The 24,413-nt window shown below is 42.3% G+C and overlaps 2 protein-coding genes across 7 annotated transcripts; one reads left to right on the top strand and one right to left on the bottom strand.

Annotated features, from left to right (window-relative positions):
• The first annotated feature begins 236 nt into the window (after positions 1–236).
• Positions 237–15,120, top strand: didum (dilute class unconventional myosin). 6 transcript variants are annotated; one of them, XM_065494166.1, is made up of 20 exons: positions 3,411–3,657; positions 5,209–5,313; positions 5,461–5,629; positions 6,131–6,432; positions 6,674–6,934; positions 7,051–7,722; positions 8,072–8,278; positions 8,340–8,453; positions 8,511–8,810; positions 8,883–8,966; positions 9,531–10,325; positions 10,823–10,964; positions 11,023–11,468; positions 11,794–12,195; positions 12,461–12,692; positions 12,754–13,070; positions 13,290–13,663; positions 13,913–14,084; positions 14,144–14,260; positions 14,318–15,120. In XM_065494166.1, the coding sequence occupies exons 1-20, from the start codon at positions 3,526–3,528 to the stop codon at positions 14,441–14,443; spliced, it is 5,469 nt and encodes a 1,822-aa protein (XP_065350238.1). In that variant the 5' UTR covers positions 3,411–3,525; the 3' UTR covers positions 14,444–15,120. The 6 variants fall into 6 exon arrangements, with proteins under 6 accessions (XP_065350253.1, XP_065350267.1, XP_065350260.1 ...); XM_065494181.1 differs by lacking the exon at positions 3,411–3,657 and adding an exon at positions 237–408 and having other exon boundaries at positions 14,144–15,120; XM_065494195.1 differs by lacking the exons at positions 3,411–3,657; positions 8,883–8,966 and adding an exon at positions 238–408.
• On the bottom strand, positions 14,809–23,503 carry LOC135946154 (facilitated trehalose transporter Tret1-like). The gene is made up of 6 exons (XM_065494233.1): positions 23,059–23,503; positions 20,118–20,443; positions 19,332–19,578; positions 18,469–18,861; positions 17,158–17,436; positions 14,809–17,026 (listed from the first exon to the last, which is right to left on the bottom strand). The coding sequence occupies exons 1-6, from the start codon at positions 23,080–23,082 to the stop codon at positions 16,730–16,732; spliced, it is 1,566 nt and encodes a 521-aa protein (XP_065350305.1). The 5' UTR covers positions 23,083–23,503; the 3' UTR covers positions 14,809–16,729.
• Positions 23,504–24,413: the final 910 nt, after the last annotated feature.

Here is a 24,413-nt window from a genome sequence, read left to right as displayed (position 1 = left end):
AGTCATAGACGTACCTTTAAGAGTTAAAAAATACTAATTTATTTTCTTCTTAAACGCAGGTTTTAATTTAATATAGGCCGAAAAAATGATAATTGTATTAATTATTTTCTTATAAAAATCGTCTAGGAAAGACTTTCAGCAAGAATTTCATTGATCCATACCTTTAACAAGTTCAACGTTCAAAGGTCCTTTTCTTACCACCCACTTTGCTGGTGCTCAATCCTGTGACAGTGGCTCCTCCTGCGAGTGAACTGCGAGAAACGGTATCTGTCAGGTGAGAAGGTGTTTTCATCCCACAGTGGCAGGGGCAGACATAAGTCGAGTGACAAAGGGTGCAGCGGTCATGGACATGTGAGTGGGTGAGGTCACCGCCGTCCGACGATGACCTCGCGCGAGTTATTCACCAAGGTAAGTTTCGTCTACCCGGGCGCGGGTCGCGGCAATGTGGTTTCCTACGCGTATGCGCACCTTAACAATTTTAGCATAAGGAATGCACAGTATAGATCGCGGAGAACTTTATGACATCTTAAAATATTATTACTTAGGTTTTAACTTTTTAGCGTATAAGACCATATTATTTTTGGTTATCTGCTTCATTGAAAGATTGTGAATTTTAAAACCCCCCAAATTTCATGAAAAGGCGCAAGCCGCCTTCATTCGTCAACATAGTAAGTAATTAAGTGAGTGTATATTTAGTGAAAAACATGTAAAGGTAAATGTTAAAATCAAAAGTGATTTCTCCCGTACAAATAGAAAAAAAATTCGAGCTATATCTATAGAAATAATTAAATTTTTATTTTTAGGATATTGAATGGACGCTCAGATTATTCATTCAAAATCAAGTAATGAGTCATGTTATTTGTTTTAATTCCTTAAAGTTTCGTTTCCCCTCGATTCCCACATTCCTTTCTTTGTGGGCGGTTCCGAAAATTTGCTTTCTTGCACGGAAACCGCAAAGACAGCTGCGGGAATACCGCTTATCTAATCTGAAGCAGCGCGCTGGCACTGTGGCATTACTCCGAAAATCTTCTCCCATAGATTCTCTCGCCGAGCTCGTCGTGTTTTTTTAAATGATATAAATTTCCTTCGCTCCGGCACGGTAGCAATGGCAAGATGGTGCCGTGATTGCATTATTGCGATAATTGTGAATTCGGTGCTCGTGACGGAGAATAAGGGAAGCAAAAATCAATACGGGCGGCGTGGCTCCGACAGAGAAGAAGAAACAGCAGGATCGATACACACAGCAAGCCCCTGAAAGTAGGCCACCAGTGGCACCGCATGATTTCGGCTCTCTCTCTGCGCTGACAAAATTAAACGCAGACAGGCCTCTTTGACTGAACTCCACCTGAGGGCAGTCACGGTGGACTCTTAAATCCAAATGTGTGTGGTTTTCGTTTCATTTTTTTTTCAGCGATTTTGACTTTTGATTGGCTGACAATGAGTTAGAGGTGCGAACGCTGACAGCGTGAAATAGCTTGAACGAAAGCGAAAACTAGGCGCAATTAAAAACACCCGTACTATTTGCAGCTCCAAACATTAATCGATTCTTTGGTTTTTAAAAACGCAAATTCTCACTCACCCTGATCTATAGTTAAATTATATATTTTTTTTGTTAAACACTAAATGCGTGGACTCTTTAAATTACTTGTTTTTCGTTCACTAACCTTATAGCTTTAACGAACTTCAAGCAAGTTTGATTTGAAAGGTATTTTAAAAATGGCCAAAAAAGGGATCAGATTGTCAAAATGTTTGCAAATGCTTTCCCAAGTCCCCACTCGCGTGTGAACCATTGCAAACTTAATATAAAAAATCATAAAAGTCGTGTTTACTGAAATAAAGTGTCTTTTAACCAATTTTTTTGCGATGGCATGAGTGTCAGTTAAGATCTTTTTGTCAGTTATAGACATAAAAGAGCATGTTAGTCAAGATTATATTAATTGCACAGAGGAGTAAAAGGAAGGATCAACACAAATACTCATCAGCAAAAGTCCGTGTGCCTATTTGTTCGTCAACCTATAGACCTACGAATCAATATAGACTTCGTCCACTTAGGACTCAAATTTTATAAGAAATATAAATATTATGTCTGGTACAAACTTAAAGCTTTTTAATATTTATGAAGTGATAACATTTTATATATTAAATGAAATTAATAAATAATCAATTTTTGACCTGCTAATTCACTTTCAACAGCATCAAACCTGAAACTTAATTCCGATTTCACTGGTGATTTTAGCTCTTGAATCTGATTATTCAACATTTCTCACGAATATACGCGAGTTTTGCCAAAGTTTAAAAACAAAGCGTTGAAGCATGCTCGTTCTATTATTTTGCTGCAAAAATTACTAATTGCACCTTTTTGATTCGTACAGCCACGTCCGCAATAAAGGACAAAGCTGGCGGCAAGCCAGTAACCATCGCAAGGCACCAGAGATGCTTTTGCGCTTTTTCACTACTCTGTCGCAGTCATATCTCATCTGGGAATAAATTTGTAGCACGTGAACTGTTTTGTTGGCGTTGGTATAGCTTTGTATCTGGATAAATATACAAATCACGCCCAACGTATTATTGAGCGCATATAGAGATTTAAAAACATGATTATGTCACATGGCCTTAGCTATTGTTGGGTGTTAAAATTAGAGAAAATAATCTAAATTCGTTGTAAGCGGTAGGTGCGTTCATTCATGTTAATTTTTTTAATCCATTTTTGACTTTATTCGGCAGTAATCATTCCAATCTGTTTTGGTTGGCTTTAATTTAGAATTAAAATAAGATATTTGTGCGTCTTTTAATGACACAATTGATTATACCAACAATCATTTTTTGATCACAAAATTGATTGCTGTTAAATAATAACACTCTAAATTAGGCTGGCGCTCATCGTCACTAAAATAATGACTTAAGCTTGCTGAGAATACTTGAATAATTGGATTTGTGAATGTTTTCATAATTTGAATATTCCAGTTTGTTTTTCTTAGGATAACGAAGAAAAGTGTTTCAAGCATTCGAAAGAAACAGTAATTATAGAGGAATTTGTTTTCGCATTTACTGAATTTATGATAAAAAAATGTTTGCATGACAATACAAAGATAATAATGTTCAACAAAAACAAAATTGACCTACTCTAACGTCCTGAAGTGGGATTCTCGGGGACAAAACAAGCCTTGCGGAAGGTCGGCTGTATCGGAACACCATGTCCCAGCGCCACCGACTAATTGCGACTGCGGTTCGCACAATCAGCGCCTACCTGGCGAGGGAGGAGGATAGCGAGTGTCATAGAAATCAAGTGACACAATCAATGATTAGCAATTGACGGGGCGGGCGATTGGAGAGGGCAGCCTAGCGAGTCGACCGACCGCTGCCTGCCGTTGGGGCACGGGGGCCGAGTCACGCTGCCTGCCGGCTCGAGAGAATGGCGGCGGCGGAGTCAGGTTTCGCCTGCCTTGGCACATAGAGCAACCAGCGCAGCTGTGCGTCGTCGTGTCGTGTCGGTAGTGTGCGTCGCGATACGGACGACGCGATGCCATGATCCGCGCCGTGCCGCAGGTGCGGTGGTTGCGCTCCCAGTCCGCCGACCGTCCGCCCCCGGACCCCGGGCCCCGGCCCCCCTTCGGCCGCTGGTACGCCGCACCCGACTTCGCCTACCTCTACAATAGGGTAACGCGTGATTATGTATTGGGCTAATTAATGCATGAGACATTATGTAACTTAAGATTCAAAAAATATGGACAGCAAAAAGTACGGACGGTATTTAGTTGCTTTTGGTCAAAGTGCTGTCAAGGTGACCAGTTCAGCCAAACTGGTTTACTCCTCTGCATATTGAGGAAATGTTTTAGTTAAATACCATACAATTAGGTCTTGCTCTGGCTATTTATTTTGCATTACTCTTCTTCTTGGTATTTTATCTGTATATAATTAGTTTACATCAGTACCTTTCTGTTTTTTATCTTAAAATTTTGGTACAGCACCACCTGAGCTATGCTACATTGTTGCTTTATATTTTGACAGTTTGTGCAAGTACACGGTTTCCAATGCCGCTGATGTTTCAAATGTTTAAAATATTTTCATTTTTTATATCTATTTTAATCAAAACTATTTTTTCATCGGTGCACATTGCACAAACAAAAATTCGTGAGACTTCTGAAATCTAGTCAATAACTGAGAAAAAAATCTAAATAACAATTATTAAACCTTCAGTTCTTCCACCAAAAATGTTATGATGCAAAAGAAATGCCGAGTTTTTGGCTGCTTTTAATTCTGAAAAAGCGCAAAGCTATCTCTATCTTGGCAACAATATAATCAGTTTACTAAAAGACATTTGATAATTTTGTTTTTTGCTACTTCACTCGGGGATGGACTTATTCACAAATATAAAATAAAACAGAATTACGCTGCTCTTTAGCGATTTTCTCATCAAATGTCTTCTTCCTCTCCTCCTCCTCCTCCTCCCAACTGATCTGTCGTAGAGCCAAACAGTCACGTGAATTTTATTATGCGCACTTTGTAACACCAACCTCGCGCTCATAAAATTTATGTAAAATTGATAGCTTCTTTTTAATGTCATTTATTTCGTAGAAAGTGATAATGTGTTTTTTTATTCATATATGAAGTGATAATTTTGCGACTGTCTGTCTGCATTTTTCTCCCCTTAAATTGGAGTAGTTAATCCGCAAAAATCACGAAGATTTCGCGTGCTTCTATTTACGTTTTGTCTGCAATAAAGGAATGCGTGTGCGCGGCGGCGCGCCGTCCGTTTGAAAAAACTAACAAGCTTCATTTTTATGGTTTCAAATGCACCGCTGCAAGGATCGGATTTCTGGAGTAAAGCCGCATAGTCGCTATCCGCCTCTACAAATCAACTCTTCCTCCACATTATGTATACTTATACTTACGCTTTTTGTGAATACGAATGAAACAAGCCTTGGCCGCGTCCTCGAGCAGATTTGAAATTCGAGTATTGCCCCGACTATATTTAAATTGTAAGCCGGGAATCGGCACAAATTGGCAGCGAATTTTGGACTGCGATCGACAATGTACGCGGCGCGGTCACGCATCACGCGACGCGGCCTGAATAGCTTCTTGGGAATTGGAGAAAAGCATCTGCTTGCTTGTGGGAACTCTACACCCAGCCGCGAGGGCATCACCTTTTTATTCCGATAATTGAGCATTTTGACATATGTCTGATTATGATGTGATGTGTGTTGACAGGGGGCCCGGGTGTGGGTGCCCTGCGCCGAGCAAGTCTGGGTGGGCGCCGAGGTCCAGCAAGACTACAAAGGAGGCACCCTCGTCATCCGCACTGAACAGGGAAAAGTGAGTTCCAAACTTCAATTTCGTTCGTCAATTTAAATCCAGCTGCGCCAAAACTGCAGGCGTGAAAATCTCCAGCTAAGCTTTGAGAACTTCTAAAATAAAGATCGTAAATATCTGTGGATGTTGACAAATATATTTTTCTAACAGGAGCAAGTTTTGACGATCAAGGATGACAAGGATTTGCCTCCGTTGCGAAATCCAGATATTCTAATAGGCGAGAACGACCTGACCTCGCTTTCCTACCTCCATGAGCCGGCTGTCCTATACAACTTGAAATTCCGCTTTTGCAATCAAAATGCCATCTACACGTATTGCGGTGAGTTGCATTTGCATAATTTTTCCGCGTCAATCGCGTGGGAAAATAATCACGCGTTTAATGCTATTTGTCAAATACTTGATTCTCTTGTATGGTCAGTGAATCAGAAGGAGTCACGTGCGTTTTCAATGTGAATTATGTGAAGAGAATTGCTTTTCCCCACCACTTAGCATCTTATAAATGCCAATCCTAAGATTTGTGGTTCTTACAAATGTGCGTCCGTGGCAACAGGTTATCAAACGAGCCTATCCAGTTCAAGGTGCGGCATTTTTCTATAAATAGATTTTATTCCACGTCTAATGCCCAAAAATAACTTGTAAGCTTTCAAACACCAGAATGTAAGGAAAAGTTTGTCCAGATAACTTTTTAATTTTAAAAAAAAATCAGTCCATCAAAATATCATTTTAATGAATCCCCATTATTGTCGATATTGGATTTAGTGGTTTGATTGCGCTTTAAATCAATGACTTATTAAAAGAATTTTGTGGTTTCGCGTCTCAGGAATTGTGCTGGTTGCGATCAACCCTTACCACGAGCTGCCAATTTATGGACCGGACACGATCTGGGCGTACCGCGGACAGGCGCTTGGCGACCTTGACCCGCACATCTTTGCTGTGGCTGAAGAAGCGTACACAAAGCTTGAACGCGAATCGCACGACCAGTCCATCATCGTGTCTGGAGAATCAGGTGCTGGCAAAACTGTCTCTGCCAAATATGCTATGCGCTACTTCGCCACTGTTGGCGGCGCCGCCAGCGAGACCCAAGTGGAGAAGAAGGTGCTTGCTTCCAACCCCATCATGGAGGTAAAAAACAGCTTCGGTTGAAATTAACTCGTGTTTGAACAAAATATTTTTTCTCAATTTCTTAAAAATATTTTTATGGCTCTTTTTTACTTTGATGATTAATTGTAAAAGGAAATTATTTTTTTAGTACTTTTAGTAGTGCAGTCATATTTTTTCGACTGGGCTCTTTTTGTGCTCTCACGTTGGCATTTTTATTGCTTTATAAATTGTGTTTTTGAAAATCTTAAAATGTTTCTGCTAGGCGATTGGCAATGCAAAAACTACGCGCAATGACAACAGCAGTCGTTTTGGAAAGTTCATTGAGATTCACTTCGACAAGAGGCACCAAATCCAGGGCGCCAGTATGCGAACCTATCTTCTGGAGAAGTCGCGTGTTGTCTTTCAAGCCCCTGGTGAACGGAACTACCACATTTTCTACCAGCTCTGTGCCGCCCGCAAAAGTTGTCCATTGCTGTCCGATTTGAGTCTTGGTGATTGTGACGTCTTTCGATTCACCAATCAGGCAAGGAATTTTATTATTATTTTCCAGAACTTGATTTTTAATTATTTAAACTAAATAATTGAAATAACAAAATCAAAATCAACCTCGTTTCAATGCATTCATTTCGGTTTTTACAGGGAGAAGATCCTCGCATACAAGGTGTAGACGATGCTCAGGCTTTTGACGAGACACGCACCGCGCTGTCACTGCTTGGTCTTGAGGAGCAGACGCAGTTGCGCATGTTCCGCGTGCTGGCCGCACTGCTGCACCTGGGCAACGTGCGGATCGTCGAGGTGAACGAGGGTGAAAGCAAGGTGGCCAACGATGACCGCCACCTTACGCTGGCGTGCGCCCTGCTCAGCGTAGACGTCAAAGCGCTGCGGCGATGGCTGTGTACTCGGCGTATCGTCAGCATGCGCGATGAGATCATGAAGGCGATGCCCGTGCAGGAGGCAGCTGCCGCCAGGGACGCCCTGGCCAAGCACGTGTACGCGCAGTTGTTTAGCTGGATCGTGCGGCAGATCAACCGCGAGTTGGAGAACACGGGCCGCGGCCAGCGCTTCATCGGCGTGCTCGACATCTACGGGTTTGAGACCTTTGAGATCAATTCTTTTGAGCAATTCTGCATCAACTACGCGAACGAGAAGCTGCAGCAGCAGTTCAACCAGCACGTATTCAAGCTGGAACAGGAAGAATATCTCAAGGAGGAGATACAGTGGAACTTGATTGACTTTTACGACAACCAGCCGTGCATCGACCTCATTGAGGCAAAACTTGGCATCCTTGACCTTCTTGACGAGGAGTGCAGGGTAAGGGAATCAGAGTTAAATACCCATTTTTAAGCTTGTATTTGCATTGTTATTTACTAGTAAATATTGATTGCCCAAAAATCTATTTCAATTCAAGATTCAAGCAAAATAAAAATCATTTTTTAGTTTGTACAAAAAATATATAAACTGAATTAAAGTAGTGTTGCTTTCTAGAACGAGAAACATCCTCAATTATTATTGCTTGAATGCAACTGTAATTGTTTACAAGAAATTGGTTAGCAAACTAGAATATCAAAAATACTTTTGGTTAATTTTTTCAACTCTCAAGCAAATTCGTTTACTTCATCAAAATTCTTGATTTGTTTTTTGAATGTAAGTTATATTTCAGATGCCAAAGGGTTCAGATAGTTCCTGGGCTGAGAAACTGTACGAGCGGTGCTCGAAGAGTAAGCATTTTGCCAAACCGCGCTTCGGCACGCGTGCATACATCATCCACCACTTCGCCGACGAGGTCGAGTACCAGAGCCAAGGATTCCTAGACAAAAACCGTGACACTGTGATTGAAGAGCAAATAGAAGTTCTACGCCAAAGCTCAGTCAGTCATTTATTGGTTAAGTTTGAAATTCAATATCTTACATTTATATTGCAAATTATAGGATGAGCTGGTCAGAAAACTATTTTTGGATGAACCGCCTGTTTCAAAAACCCCTGGTGTAAAAATCAAAGTTTTACCCACCACAGGAACAGCTACCAAGCAACACAAAAAGACGGTATACAAAGTTCCATGATTGGTATAACCGAATTTAAAACTAAACTAAAAATTATAGGTGGGCTCGCAATTCCGTGACTCCTTGAATATGCTGATGACGACACTGAACGAGACAACGCCCCACTACGTTCGCTGCATCAAACCAAATGACTCAAAAACCCAATTTGAGTACAATCCAAAGCGGGCCGTCCAGCAGTTACGTGCGTGCGGCGTGCTCGAGACAATTCGCATCAGCGCCGCTGGTTACCCCTCACGCTGGACATACACTGAGTTCTTCCAGCGCTACCGCGTACTTTGCCGCTCTTCAGACGTAGACCGTGCCAACATGCAACGCACATGTGAACACATTTTGAAAAGAGTGAGTACATAATCCGATATTATATTTAAGGGCATAAATTATTTATTTAATATTTTTTTTTATTAATCACAGCAGGAAGTTAAGAATCTTCAGTTAAAGTATAGTGATGATTTGCTCCAAAGAAAAACCTATGGAACTGTATATTCCAGCAACAAGGCTAGACATTTTTTGTTTACTATATGGTGACTGATTTTGTTCCAACATATTCTTCTGTCTTGCTATGTGAATTCAAAAATTATTTCCCATAAAATATAAACCAAACAGAATCCAAAGTGATTAAAGGTGGGTATGTCAAATACGTGGATTTATTTTAGGTGAAGGAAAGTCCAAGTAGAAGTGATTAATGGATCGTTAAATTTGGAAATTTAGCCATTGATAAGAAGAAAAATGATATGAGGTTTTGTGTCAACGCCTTACTTTTAAGAATTTTTCAGATTTAGTTTAGTATTTTTTACTCCGAATCAATTAGATTTATCAAAGTATTTAATACTTTATTTTTCTTTCATTAACTTAAAATGTTAAGTTATGATATTTAAGTCACTTTTAGCTCCATATTTTTACTAAATACTAATCAAGATCAAGTCTTCATTGATATGATAAAATTGTGAAAGTGAATAACCAAAGCTGTGATGTCAATGTTTTTTATGTATAATTTTTAACAAATCGTATGAAATCCTTGCAGTATTAATGCACTTACTCAGGTGAATTGTGTCTTTGTAGGTGATAAAAGACGAGGACCACTGCTGCTTTGGCAAGACCAAGATCTTCTTCCGTGCTGGCCAGGTGGCGTACCTTGAGAAGTTGCGTGCCGATCGTCTCCGTGCGTGCTGCCTGACGATGCAGCGCACAGTGCGTGGATGGCTGCAGCGTCGACGGTACACGGTCATCCGCCGCGCCGTGCTTGGCCTGCAGACGCGCGCCAGGGGCGTGCTGGCGCGCAGGCGAACACAGAACGAACGCGAACGGCGTGCCGCCATCCGCATTCAACGGCATGTACGCGGCTGGACGGCACGTAGGCGCTACCAGGCCGTGCGTCACGCCGCTCTGGGGCTGCAGACACGTGCCCGCGGAGTACTGGCGCGTCGGCGCCACACCGCGCTGCGCCGCAACGCCAAGGCTGTGATCATCCAGCGGTGGGTGCGTGGCTGGCTGGCCAGACGTCGCTACCAGGAAGAGAAGAAGCGGCTGGTGCTGGCGCAGAGCGTCATCAGGCGCTTCCTGGCACGCAGGCGGCTGCGAAAGCTCAAGCAGGAGGCGCGCTCAGTGGAGCATGTGAAGAAGCTCAACAAGGGTCTAGAGAACAAGATCATCTCGCTGCAGCAGCGTATCGAAGAACTGCAAAAGGTTAACCTGAAGATGAAGAACGCGGAGAGTGACATCACCATCACGAAACAGCAGCTGGAGAAGCTCAAGGCAGCCGAGGCGATCGGCAGGAAGCTGACCGAGCGCGTTGCTGAACTGGAGGAGGAGTTGCGCATCGCAAAGGAGCAGCTCAGGAATGAAATCGACGATAAGGTGAGTTCCGTTATTAACTTCTACTTTGAAGTGTAATGCTGGTGTATTCTGGTCCTCTTTTGCTGTTAATAACGGATTTAACTATAATAAACAACTTAACTAAAGTGAGGTAGATGGGTTCAAAGAGAGCTAATATTTTATCATGAAACCCAAGTCTTAATCTTCAAACGTCAAATCAAGTTGATGCAGTAGCCATAATAAATGTTAATTATTTTTTTAAATCTAGCCAATCACATATTAATGAAATTTATCTCAAACAAAATCTCTTAATTTTATAATAGAAATAACCTTCTTGCATCATCTACTTTATATAAATTCAACCGCAAAGTCTTTAATCTTGCTGTCAAATAACTTTAGCTGGTTTAAAGGTTATAGATTGGAAATTATAACTTATTTAGCTTGGCAATGAAACTAGGGTTAATTTTTGTTAAATATCTTTGCGTGCTTCTAAATTTTCTCATTTTTAAGTATTTTTTCACGATGGTTAATTCTTGCAGGTGGATCTCACTAATGCAGCAGCTAAGAAAGAAAAGGAATATATCCAGCAATTGGAGAACGTAAACAAACACAATCAGGGACTCAAACAGGCTGTGGAACAACTGAATGAACGACTGAAGTCTGCAGAGAAAGCTGTCAGAGGTGAGAATTACTAAAATTTCCTATTACGAATCATTATCACTGGGATAAAATTTTCCAGAGGAGTCGAAGATGCAGTCAGAGAAGGAGAAAGCGATGCTGATCCAGGAACAGGACGAGGAGCGCATGGCGTACCAGAAGCTGTTGGCGGACCACCAGGAGTTACAGAGCAGGTACGAGGCAGCGCTGAAACCTACCCCAGCGCCGCGTGGCCGCCGCCTGTCCAACGACGCTCCCGAGGAAGACTCCGGGTTGTGGGGTGCTGATGAGGACGTAGGCCTTTTGCTCAAGCTTCAGCAGAAGGTGCGTGAGCTAGAGAGGGAGCGTGAGAGACAGCAGCAACAGCTTGAGCGGCTCGAGTCCAAAGGCGCCGACATCACCACCAGCCTTGATGGCTCGGACGAGTTGACACGTGCTAAGGACGTGTTCCGCCTGCAGGAGCTGGAGATGGAGAACGAAAAGATCCGCGCCAACATGACAGCCCTGAAAAATGCCGCTGCTGATAAGGTAAACGTTATGAAACTTTTTGGTGATCGGAATCTAGTCAAACATTTTTGTTAAATATCTTTTTGAGTCTTAAAGGCTTATACCTGAAGTTCTAATATTCGTTAGAATTTGGTATTTCTGCGCTTGTCCTTTAAGCAATAATTTAAAAAATGCAATCAACCAACCAGGCAACCACCACAGACTTCTGGAAAAAATATTTCACCTCTTAAATGTCTTTATTAAATTTCTATGTATTTTAAATGCCAACATACAAGTATGTCGTGTATATGTAAAACGTGTCAAAATATTAAGTTGGATCTATACTAAGAAAATTTTTTGGATACAGGATGGTTCTGGCATTGCTCGAGAATTGTCGCGGCAAACAGATGCGCTTACGGAGGAGTTGGTGCGTCGACGCGAGGAGTGCATCCAGCTGCGCTGCGTGCTGGCCTCGCAAACGCAGACCCTTGAATACGGTAACGAGAAGGAGTTGATTAATGAGGATGGCGAGCTGGTGATGGCCCTGGAAGCGCAGAAGAAGATCAACCGGCAGCTGGAAAATGAGCTGCAAGCTCAGCTGAAACGGCACGAGCAGCGCGAAATCGAGTGGCGCGTCGAGGAGGAGCGGCTGCGAGAGGAGAACGCTGCCCAGCAACGCATCCTCGCGCTTGGACTCAGCGAGAGCCCGCAGTCGCAGGCTGAAGCGTACATGCAGCACGAGATCAAGAGACTCACAACAGAGAATTTGGTTGGTGCATTTCTTACACTAGAAAAATTCAGTTTTACTCTTCAAGTTTAAGAAAATTCTTGCGCAAGAATCGCAAGAGTTATAAAAGTCGAATTTTTCATGTTACTGTTACCTTCAAACATTTTTCTTATTGGTCAATATTGAAGAAAAATTTATTGTGCTTAATTTTCACAGGTCTTTGTGACCCTTTTTTTATTTAAAAAAATAGTCCAGAAATGCTAAATGAATTTAAAGTCATTTCCACAAATTTAATTTTTGTCTACAGGATCTACAGGAAAAGTGCGACAGTTTAATGGATCAAATGAGAAAACTGCGAAAGACAGGCAAAGTTCGAAAACGCGACGATACGCTGCCGATCGCGAGGCAGCAGGAGCGGCAAGAAACAACGTCACCTCAGCCTCCTGTTCCCGTCATGCGAAAGAAGGAGCGTGAATACATGGGCATGTTTGAGTACCAGTCAGGAGATGAGAACCTTGTCATCAGGAAACTTATATATGGTGAGACATCAAATACCATTTTACACAATCACCGCAGTGCTAATGGTCTCCGCTTTTGCAGAACTGAAGCCGAAGGTGGCGATGACGCTTTTGCCCGGCCTGCCAGCCTATATTCTCTTCATGTGCATTAGACACACGGACTACATTGACGACGATGAGAAAGTGCGAACCTTGCTCACGGCGGCCATCAACGGCCTGCGCAAAGTGATCAAAAAGCGCAACGACGACTTGGACACGCACGTTCTGTGGCTTTGCAACACGCTGCGTTTGCTGCACACCCTCAAGCAGTACAGCGGTGACAAGGCGTTCCAGGCGGAAAACACACCGGCGCAGAATGAACAATGTCTCCGCAACTTTGACCTCTCGCAATACAGACAGGCGAGTGAAATAATTTACATTGCAAATACTTTTCAATGTATGAAAACCATGAATTTAAATAATTATCAATATTTAATCTCCTTTATTCTGATCCAAATCACTCTTACTTAAATAAATCTTTCGGTCCTTTAAAAACATATTGTTATAATAAATATAGTGTTAAAATTAATTATATTTATTTTGCAATATTTTCATATTTGAAATTGGGATTTCTTGTAGGTTTTGAGCGACATAGCAATCTGCATCTACCAAGGGCTGATGAAGCACTTGGAAAGCCGTGTGCAGCCGCTGGTGCAGCCTGGTATCTTGGAGCACGAAGCCATCACTGGCCTTTCAGCGAACCGACCTGCTGGCATGCGTAACCGTTCGGAGCCACTATCACCAGTAGGAGCAGCTTCCGACGGCCGCCTGGGCCTCAATTCGCTGCTCGACGAGCTGAGTTTTGTGCACCGAACGCTGATTTTGCATGGCGCAGATCCAGAGGTGCTCACCCAGATCTTGAGGCAACTCTTCTACTTCATTTGCGCCGCTGCCCTAAACACGCTGCTCCTGCGCAAGGACCTTTGCCACTGGTCCAAGGGCATGCAAATCAGGTGTGATAAAACATTATTTGAGAAGTTATATAAAAATCTAACATATCAACAATTGGAGAAGTGAATTATAAAAAATTGCATGATTTTTTCGAGAATTCAATCATTTTCCTTTTTAAAAGTATTAAAGAAAATTTTAAAATAAAACATGTTTCCCAGATCCCAGGTTGAAAAAAATACAACATTTTTGTGAAAATTCATAAATTCTTCTTTTATCATATTAACAGAAGACAATTTTTTCAATGTTCCCAGGTACAACATTAGCCATTTGGAGCAGTGGTTGCGAGACCACCGGGTGACAGACAAGAGCGTGGTGGACACCCTGCAGCCCGTCATCCAGGCGTCGCAGCTGCTGCAAGCGCGAAAGACTGAGAATGACGTCGTCGCCGTTTGCGAAATGTGCGACAAGCTCTCGGTTTTCCAGGTAAACTCTCTTTATTCTTATCTTAAAAACGTCCTTACCCTGTTCTTTTTTATACACAGATTATAAAGATCCTGAATTTGTACACGCCCGCGGACGAGTATGAAGAAAGGGTGCCAGCCTCGTTCATCAGGCAAATCCAAGAACGTCTGGGAGAGCGAGCCGAGTCTCAGGGACAGGTGAGCCTTTATCCTGCCGTTCAGATTGGTCAGTTATCCAATTCTCATCACAAACAGGCCACATTGTTGATGGACTCAAAGTTCAGCTTCCCAGTGCGCTTCCCGTTCAACCCGTCGAATATCCGGCTGGAAGACGTCGAAGTGCCTGATGTGCTGAATTTGCCAATGTTGCGCAAAGTGTAGCGCTTCATCCGACTAGATAAATCATTCCCGCCTTTTTGTTAAGTTTTAAGAGAGAGAATCATATATTGAGAGAAATCATGTTGATTGTTAACAAGAAGAGCAAGAAGAATATATATAAAACTGTTTTCCTCGGTTGTGCAGACCCAAAAAGTGAAACTGCCTTTCTATCCAATAACATAGTCCCAAGCTGAAGTTGAAAGAGTCGCATATATTTAAATGTTCGCAGGTAAGAAGAAGGAGTTGATGCTCAATGTATCCACAATAACCTATATAGAAAACACGTGCAATTGTACCATTTAAACTTGATGTAGACGAACACACTGTTGCTGCAAAGAGGAATATATCGCAATGAACAAAAAGCCTAATTGAAGACAATAGACTTTATTAAGTAATGCTTAAATATATATAGTATATTCATAAATAAGATCAATTTCTCGAAAAGAGATTTCACTTTCATCTTTTTGTTTTGTGATATTGCTGCTTTCCATATTTTCGCGTCCATTTTTTTCCTTAAATTAATCTCATCAGAGCTGTTTCTAAAGCACTTGTCATTATTGTCATGACGATATCATTATTGTGAGTGTGAGAGTGTTATACTTAATTATTGTTTATTATCTCTCCATCTGTGTATTTCTGATTTTGAGTCTTTCTAATAAGTTACAGTTATTTACACAGCATATTGTTGCTTCTTATTGATACATTTTAAAAATGAATTGTTTGTGTGAGTAGGCCTAGGCAAAAAGGCTAAGAGGTACAAATCATCATTATTATCTAGCTCCGTTTTGTCACTGCCCTAGCTTTCAATTTTCGTTAATTGTGTAGGCTCCCGAGTTGAAGTTGCTAGAGGGACGAAAGAGGCTCCTGGAGTAAAGCCGATTCGACCCCTCTTAGTAGAAATTGAGACGAGATTTTCTTATCAGAGCAGCGACCGTTGAATGGCACTTTCCGATTTCCAACCTCTGACCCATATTTAAGTACATGCATTTTAAAGTATTACAATACAATTCCTAGGCAATGGCCGCGCAAAGTTGGCTACACAATTGACGTACGTACAATCATTATACAAATTTGGCACAGAGTGTATAAATAGCAAGGAAACGGCGTCGAGGTTAAAAATTGACTAAAGGTTGACACCCGCTCGCGCGCGTAGGCTAAAAAGGTGTAAAGGAGTTTTAATCAATATTATTATTCTAATTTCGACCTTTTGATATCATCATCCATTTTGGATTTCCAAGTTTTGATATATTTTTATATTGAGAAGAAGTCTATTTTTGATACGCATCGACTCTACTACCATAAAAATCTACGATGAGAAGTAAAAATAGAAAAGCACCGGACGAGGAAATCACTATAAGGCTGGGAAAATGTGAAATTTCGTTTCATAACAAAGCAATATACTTGCTCAATGAGAAATGGTTCGTCGTGATCTGATGTCCTAAATGCTAAAAAATATTTTAAATTATTTTGTGCGTATTAAAATTTTCCAAGCCTAGAGATCCGCATATGTAAGCAAGATGCCGCTTTTACCAAACGAACCGGCCGTTAAAACGCGCATACTCGATATGGTTCTCCATTCCGATATATTATTTGATCCGTCAGACTTTGGTGTAAAACGTTTGTGAGTGTGCGTGTGTCATTCAAGGCCTGAGTGAGTAATATTAGTCGTTTTCCAGTATCTGAGCTTAATATTGACCTCGAGAGCGTTCAAATGATTTAGACTAGCTATTATGAGCATGGGATTTTTTACGTTTGTTAATAAAACTTGGCAGAAAAGCGTTGAATTTTTAGAAAATATTTAAATGCAGAAATTGAGCTCGGAATAATATGGCACTTTAGGCTCATTGTATCTCAAACAGTTGAATTCTTTTGCGGTCCTTTTTGACGATAAAATTGCAAATGGACGTCTCTGAACTTTTATGTATTTAAAAAATGGGTTTAATAGTCTTATATACTTAAGAGTGTTCTTCATAACCTATAGAAACTCGGATATATGTATTGAAAAATTAGCCAAATAACTCAAATATCCCTGCATCATTTTATCTATTAAAATCATCTACCGTGAATTTTATCAACGTATGTACGGGAAATGCTCTCGAAGGCCAGAAAAACGCACTAACACCAACCCAAGCCTTACAAATATTACTCTGGTACAAAATGTCTATGAGGAGAAAGCTCTATAATATTGACTGCAGGAGGAATTGATGGTAAATTCTTGAGGATGTGACGAGGTGGTCAGACGGAGGAGCTAGCCTGGTCAAAGGGCACCTCCTCCAGCTCCAGCCGGCATCAGGCGTTCCGGTCTTCGTCGATGGCGGCCGAGGCCAACTCGAGGTCGCGGCCCTTGGTCTCAGGCACGAATGCCAGCACGAAAAAGAGGCCGGCCGTCGAGATGGCCGCGTAGAGCCAGAAGGCGCCGCCGATGCCCAGCCACTGCTGGAAGTCGACGAACGTCTTCACGCCCACGAAGGCGCACATGTAGCTGAAGCCAGTACCGATGGCGGCGCCGGCCGCGCGGTCCTCCAGCGGGAACAGCTCGGCCAGCAACAGCCACGGGATCGGCGCGATTCCCAATGAGAAGGCCACCTGAAAAAGTTACCATTCATTTTTTTCGCCCAATTTATTTCACAGGATACCATAAAGGGTTAAAAATTAAATCTGAATCTGAATAGTCTGAATTAAAAGCAAGCAAAAGCTTTTGATAAAAAAAAACTAACCGTGAAAAGAAGGACGCAGGCAAGCTGGAGCCAAGCGGAGGCGGCGCCGTGCGAGGCGGCCGAGCCGAATCCGGCCAGGGAGGCGGCCATTAGGGCGAGTGAGGCGGCCAGCAGGGGCACGCGGCCGACGCGGTCGATCAGCAGGCCGGAGGCCAATGCGGCCAGCAGCTGGACGACACCAACCACGATGGCACCGGCGTGAGCGTTGACGCCGCTGCCCAGCGTTTGACGCAGGATCGGCACCGCGTAAAAGTTAAACGCGTGCGCACCAGTGCACCGCTGAAATCAGATATATCATACATATTATGGATGGAAGACGTGTGTTCTTGGCCGACCTAAACCCTTTTCAATATTGACGACATATTGTGCTTTATCGATTTAGCAACTATGCAATTTCTTGACACAGGCGTCGCACAGGTTGCATACACGGTCTAGATGTTGCGACTGCCGCAATGGGCCGACTTGATTTTATCGTTATACATTTGTATAAACTGATCGAAGAGAATGGATGCTTACGAGTGTAAATATAAAATTATCTTGATACGTTTAATATATACAAACAAACTTATATTGAATAAAACTTGGCTATTTAAAAAAAAATACGGAAGGAGTTTTGCTACTCAATTTCCTGCTGTGCTATATTTGCTTCAAATATAATGAATGAAATGTTGCAACGATCAAGAATTTGCTGTTAAAAAACTTGTATAAGTTGATAAAATCCAGCAAAGGGACCTGATAAAATAATAAGGGCTAATTTACTTATAGATTTTAGAGTCATATTGTGTAAATGATTGGAAGCTCACTCACAAGTAGAGTCTAATTCTTTAGACATATAAAGTGCATATATAAGGTCTATGTATCTGATTCTCAACAGCTTTAGAGTAAAGGACAGCGTATGGTAGAATACCAAAGTGCAAACCTTAGCTCTTTTTTATTTTGGGTTTTAATCGCATTCTTTAGGATCATTGATAATTGCATATATTTGGCAGATAGGATTAGCTAAAAGAAATAAGATTTAATCTAAATTTCATGGCTGAATAAATACGTTATTTGAATTTTTAACACTGAGCAGTAATTGTATATCAATTTAACTTTGTAGTCTTTGTACATACTTTAAAATAAAATTCAAACTAAGTTGCCATCATAAAAATCGCTGAAATCAATTTAAAATAATAAATTAAAAATTAAATGAAATCATTTTTTATTAATGAATTTAGTTCATTGATAGCGAAAACTAAGAATTAAAATTACGTGTTTATATATATAGTTTTAAAAATATTTTAATTACAAATATTCAAACAAAGGTTTTACCTGGAAGAACATGAGAGCGCAGGTGAGAATAACTGGGCGGCACATGCGGCGCCGGAGACGGAGCCGGGGTGGCGACGACGGGCACTGCAAAACGGTGGCGCGCAAAGTGGCGAGTTCGGCGCTGGTATCGGCGCCAGGCCCGCGGAGCCACTGTAGCGCCTGGGCGGCCTCGTGCTCGCGGCCGCGCACCAGCAGCCAGCTTGGCGACTCGGGTAGCCAGGCGGCGGCACCGAGCAGCATTAGCGGCGCCGCGGCCAGCACGCACGCCAGTTGGCGCCAGTTGAGGTAGGCGCCAAGCACAAAGCTTATCAGTACTCCCAGGTGGTTGGCAACCTTCAGCAGGGCCGACAGCGCGCCACGCACCTCCGGCGACGCGATCTCGCTCACGTATACCTGGCAACACGTAAGTAAAAATTTATTATACAAGATCAACATAAATTTCACTCAAAAGTAAATACCAAATCCCTTAAATTCTTTGAAATTAATTATCTGACGAAAAGAGCACTCGAATAAAAACCAGATAACATGAATGTACTGACAAATTGTGAGACAAACAGCTATAATAAAAAAGAATTACATCAAACTTTCCTGCTGTGCTGGGGGCAAGTAAGATTAGGTGAATTCGGATACAATCTTTTTAGAGGACATTTAGAAGGAGCAGTCCTTTCATAAGATAGTGAAAATAAACAAACAACGGATAACCATTATTTAAAAAGGAATGTTTAAAAAGAGGATAGGAGGTACTTAGACCGGGAAAAACTCTCTCTGCAATGATTGCTTTTTGTAGCTTCATGTCGGGAAAGGTGTAACAACTTGTTTCCTTTCACTAGATTTTCCTTTGAATATTTGTCGTAAAAACTCACTTGAGTGACAAGCAGCACCAGAGCGCAGCAGTATCCGCCGGCGAAGGCAGTGGCGAACATCATTTCGACGGAGGTGGCGAAGACGGTGAGCAGCCATGACGCCGAGAAGGGCAACGCGCATAGCAGCAGGATGTGGCGTCGACCGTAGCGCAGCGCCACGCCGGCCATGGCACCGCCAAACAGCGCCCCGAGCAGCGACAAGCTCGCCACCCACGACGCCTGCTGCGCAGACACAGGGAAGCCATCGCTGCCACAAAGGAAATAAAACCATCAAACGATAAATTACCAAGACAAACATTGTATAGCTAATTTATATTAATTTCGTTCAGGTTTAAATCTATTTTATTAAACCACGAATTGTGAATTTTTCAAAATTTATCAAAAAGAGACCACATTTTGATGTGAAACTTTGTTTAAAAAAATAAAAGGTTTTCAAGGAAAAAATATTCTAAGGAAAATATTATCGGAAAAAAAATACTAAAATGTAAATTCAAATGAATGAGAGAAACAAAAAAGTTCAAGAGTATTTACCCAACTCAAGCAAATTACAGCACTCCTCTTAAATCAAATACCAAGACTGTTTCTTTGAATAAAGATTATATTCGTTTTAGAATAGCAAATAATAAGATATGATAATACAATTTTTATGATAATTAAAACCATAAAAATGCTTTAGGAAATTATTTTGGCCTATAATGGTTAAAAAAAGTATAGTACCTTTAATTTTACTGCCTTGAATTTTCAAGGAAGTTCAAAAGCATATTTAAAGTTATCGAATTTTCTTACTGAAAGGAAGTCAAATTTGCGATGGAGGCGACGTTCTTGGAGCGGCGCGCCAGCTCGTTTGCCCTGTTCTCCTGGATCTCCTGCAGCGACGCGATGGCCGGTGAGCTATAACCCTTGCCGAGGCCGGCGGCCAGTGGCCCGAGAGAGACTGCTAGCGCCGCGAGCACCTGCGAGAGGTGCTTGTGCCTGGTGTTGGTGACCACGCGGACGGTGAAGTTGCACTTGGTGCAGCCTTCCTTCGATGATATGGTGCTCGAGACATTCGAGCTGCTGCGGCTGATCGACGGCGGCGGCGGCAGCCGCGGACAGTCCAGCCCCAAGGTCACCTGCGACCGCACCAATGCGCCATTTCGTTATTTACAGAGCTAAATTAACTTTCCGCGCCGTTGAATATAGTATGTGTATAAAGGAGACGTTCATTTTCTAAAGGAAAAATGACGTCTTTGGTGCTGCGGGCGGGAGGAAGAATAATTAGAGCTGTGCGCCCACTGGTACCGCCGCTAACGATGGTGTGCCACCCTAGCATCACGAATTCGTTTTCCCAAATCGACCCCTACTCGTGCTATACGAATTACTGGGCTGCTCTTTTGCGTTTCGCAACGTACGACTTTTGAGGTGTGCATTATGAATTTTTATACACACTGTATTGAATTGAAACAGTACGAAGCTTTTTTAAATGTTCTAAAATGAGAATTTAAACTTTTTGGCCACGCACTCAGCTAACTATTGTGTTTATTTACTTTGATTTATTTTAAGATCGAGTTGAATTTTTCGATTTTTTGCTCCAGTTTTTCAATTTATATGCTCGTTTGAAAATATATTTCTCTTTGCACAAGGTCAGAAGCGAAAATTAGTTTTATTAAAACGCAATATAAAAAAAAATCAGAGTGCCGTTGGAATTTTTGCGATTGGCCATCGTAAAAAATAAGCGCTGGACGAAAGAGAGCGGCGTATATATACATATTATACGTATTGTGACGTTAATATATCGCTGCATAACAGGATTATTTCAATCTTATCATATATATGTTGGCATGCTGGTTGGATTTTTTACAAGTACAATTCAAATCTTCATAAAGAACGAACGATGAGGGAATTAGTTTTGTCATATCCTAATCTCTATTGGTGTGTTTAATATTCATACGGCAAGATAAATTAGCCGGTCTATTTTTTAACGCAGTGACGCCCTGCAAATTCCAACGGCAATCGGGTACCAGAATTTTTTCGTGAAAATTAAAATTCAATATTCTTTTTAATCCATTTCCTTTAATGGAGGCTATGCACGGTTATTCGAAATTCGGTTTTAAAAAGTTTTCTGGGTCTCACAAAAAAGACTGAGTTAAAATAAAATATCTGACAAATAAAGATAAAAGTTCAATTTCATCACGCAATCCAAGATGGTTAGCAGAGAATCGCTACTAACTGTAAGAACAGAAATGCTTATTGCGACAAATTTTGTCAATTTTAAAGAAATGCATATTTTTCAGAAAGAAATCAAACTGACGATAAATTAAAAGGAAATATCGGGAATTTGTGATTGAAATCATTCCAACAGCTCGCTTTGTATTTTATCCATTTCATCTCCTTCTATATATGGCAATAAATTAAAACGTTTGTTTTGTAATTGATATATTGAATGGAGACAAAGCTCGTTTATATGTTGTGAAGAAAACAAGAAGAGCAAGGTAAACAGCTAAGCCTCGGCCAGCGTTAGATTCTGCGGTTGAGACCTGTAATCTGCTAATTAAGTATGCGAGAAATTTTACCGCACAGCTGTATCATCGGTCGCATTTAGCTACTAGAGTTTCCTCTCGAAAATTGCGACTTGAGAGGGAGCACAAAGATTCTTTGAAAAGTCTCTCTCTCTCTCTCTCTCTCTCTCTCTCTCTCTCTCTCTCTCTCTCTCTCTCTCTCTCTCTCGCGAATCAACATACGGCACTCAAGTGGTTTATTTGCGCTAATTCGGCTTCAAACAGTCACTTCCTTCACGGGAGTCGTGGAACGCAAACAAATGATTATTTGAAAGAAAACCACATTGTAAGTGTGTTTGAAGAGGATGAAATAAAGCGAAAAGCACATCGCATCAAACGCTGCCTGATGAGTGAGTGGCGTCTTTGTTCGCCACAATTATCTCTTTGCAAACGCCGCGAACGCTCCTTCAGTCTGTGCAGCAAAGAGGTCTCGAAATGAATGAAATTCTTTGCGAAAATATTGTTCCGTTTGAAAGAGCGACTTCACTAAAGGGGCCGCTGGGGGATGATAAAGCCGCATCGATTTCGGCCGGCGTGAAACGCTCAATTCCGATATGTATACTTCGAGCAGAATGATAAATGGGCATGCAGTGCGGGTATTTTTGGGCCATCGACAAGCCATATTTCACGTGTCCGGACGCACACCGGCGGAGTGAGTTATCAATTGGAGCGCGTTACGGATTCATTTGCGGCTGCGAGTGCCCGCTGGCCTGCTCTCCGGCAGCGTATGCGTGCGTGGTCCTGAGAGAGTGTATGTACTTTGGAAACGTCGATGCATTTAGCTCCACCCCGCGCGCGCCGCGGATGATGAACCACCCACTTACTAAACATAGCTCGCAGCATCACACAAAGGACTGGCAACTTTTGCTGAGAAAACTTGAAAATTGTCGTGCTGCGACACGAGCTTTGTTTATTTTGCACTGGCGGCGCAATCGATAGCGAAAACTCGTGTGTCCGTGTCTGGCCGATCGATTAGCGCGACATAAGCATAATGCAGGAAAATTTCGCCGAGCGGATATTTTATGGAAAGCCGCGCGAATTCATTTCCTGCCGACACGAGCCGAGGGAGGCAGAGAGGTGTGAATTCGGAATCGATACCACCGAGCGTGTCGGGGCCGCGGGGGCGATCGGCACCGAGTGGCGAATTTCGGCCGCGACAACAATTGCGGCGGCAACAATCAAGGTCTCACCTGGCAATCGGTGCTGGCGGTCATTTGGGCGGGGGGTGGGCGGGCGGGCGGGGGTGCGTGCCGTCGTCACTTTGCGTCTCGCCTATAAATTCATGCCCGCGGGCACTGGCTGGCACTTCTCGGCGTCTTTAGCGCAATGCGACGGCGCTCGCTCACTCACTCGCGCGGCGGAGGCAGCGGCGGCGGCAGCGGTGGCGGCGGCGGTGGAGGGCGTCTTATCGTCCCTGCGCTCGGGGCTGCACTGCCAGCGGCCGGATGGATGCAGCAGCAGCAGCAGCAGCCCGCTCGCTCCCAGCACCAAGGAAATCGCGTTGTGTGTCTGTCGCTCCCTCCTCTGCTCCCCTCAGCCAGCACCGTGCGTCCCTTTTGCTCTACACGGAGGCCGCCGCGCGCCGTGCTCTCTGGGCCGGCATCGATCTCGATATACAAACGTCGAGAGCCGCTTTTGCTTTACCATCCTTCTCTATTCTCATTAAAGAGGATTAGCAGCAGCCAGCTGGACGCACACGCGAAGGCCTTTTTTGCTTTTGATTTTCATTCTGCGCCAACGAGCGCTGTCGCAGAGGAATCGACGTCGTATGCAACCCGCTTGACGCGCTCCCTTTGCTGACTGACCGAGTAGAGAGAGGAAAAAGTGCGCGCAATCGCCTCTGCTGCGAGGAAAAAAGGGATAAAGACCTCCCTAAGCACTATATAGATCCTCTATACAGAGAAGACAAGTTGGTGTCTATCAAAAAGGGATCGCGGCCTTTTCGCGTAAAAAATCCGAGTTTCTACAGCTTTTCTTATTCAATATCGAGAAATATCCTAGTTTCCATTGCAAACAAAAAACAATTCTTATGTATATAGTTTCAAGCGTTTCAAGCCAAAAATTGGAGAAAGAGACTACAAAGTATTGTTTCTTTTCAATTTCAAATGGCTTAATATGTTATATAATTTCAAAACAACGAGTTCCGCCGTCACGAGGCAAACAATATTTGATGCATTTCGTTTGAAAGGAATTGAAATCAGCTACTTCTGAAATATTTGATAAAATAACCAAATCTAGGTTTTTCTTTTAACTTGGTCCCGTTTTGATTGTTTTATTTTATCAAGAGTCCAATGAACTGTAATAAAACGACTCAAACCATCGCTTACTGGATCTGAACAATCTATTGTTTGCCCTTTTAAATCGAGATGAAATGCAAACGCTGCATTAGTATTTTAGCCATTTTAGAGGTTTCAAAAGTGAAATTGCTGAATGAGCTGTATGAATTAATCATATTATGCGTGTCAGCAAGTTCATCGTAATAATCAATTACATTATAATTTAATAACCATTAAATTAATTAATTGATGAACCCTTACCAAAAATA

This window comes from Cloeon dipterum, chromosome 1 (assembly GCF_949628265.1).
Source record: "Cloeon dipterum chromosome 1, ieCloDipt1.1, whole genome shotgun sequence".
NCBI classification, from domain to species: Eukaryota; Metazoa; Arthropoda; class Insecta; order Ephemeroptera; family Baetidae; genus Cloeon; species Cloeon dipterum.
Note: the sequence above shows the minus strand (reverse complement) of the source record. Positions and strands in the feature narration are given on the sequence as shown.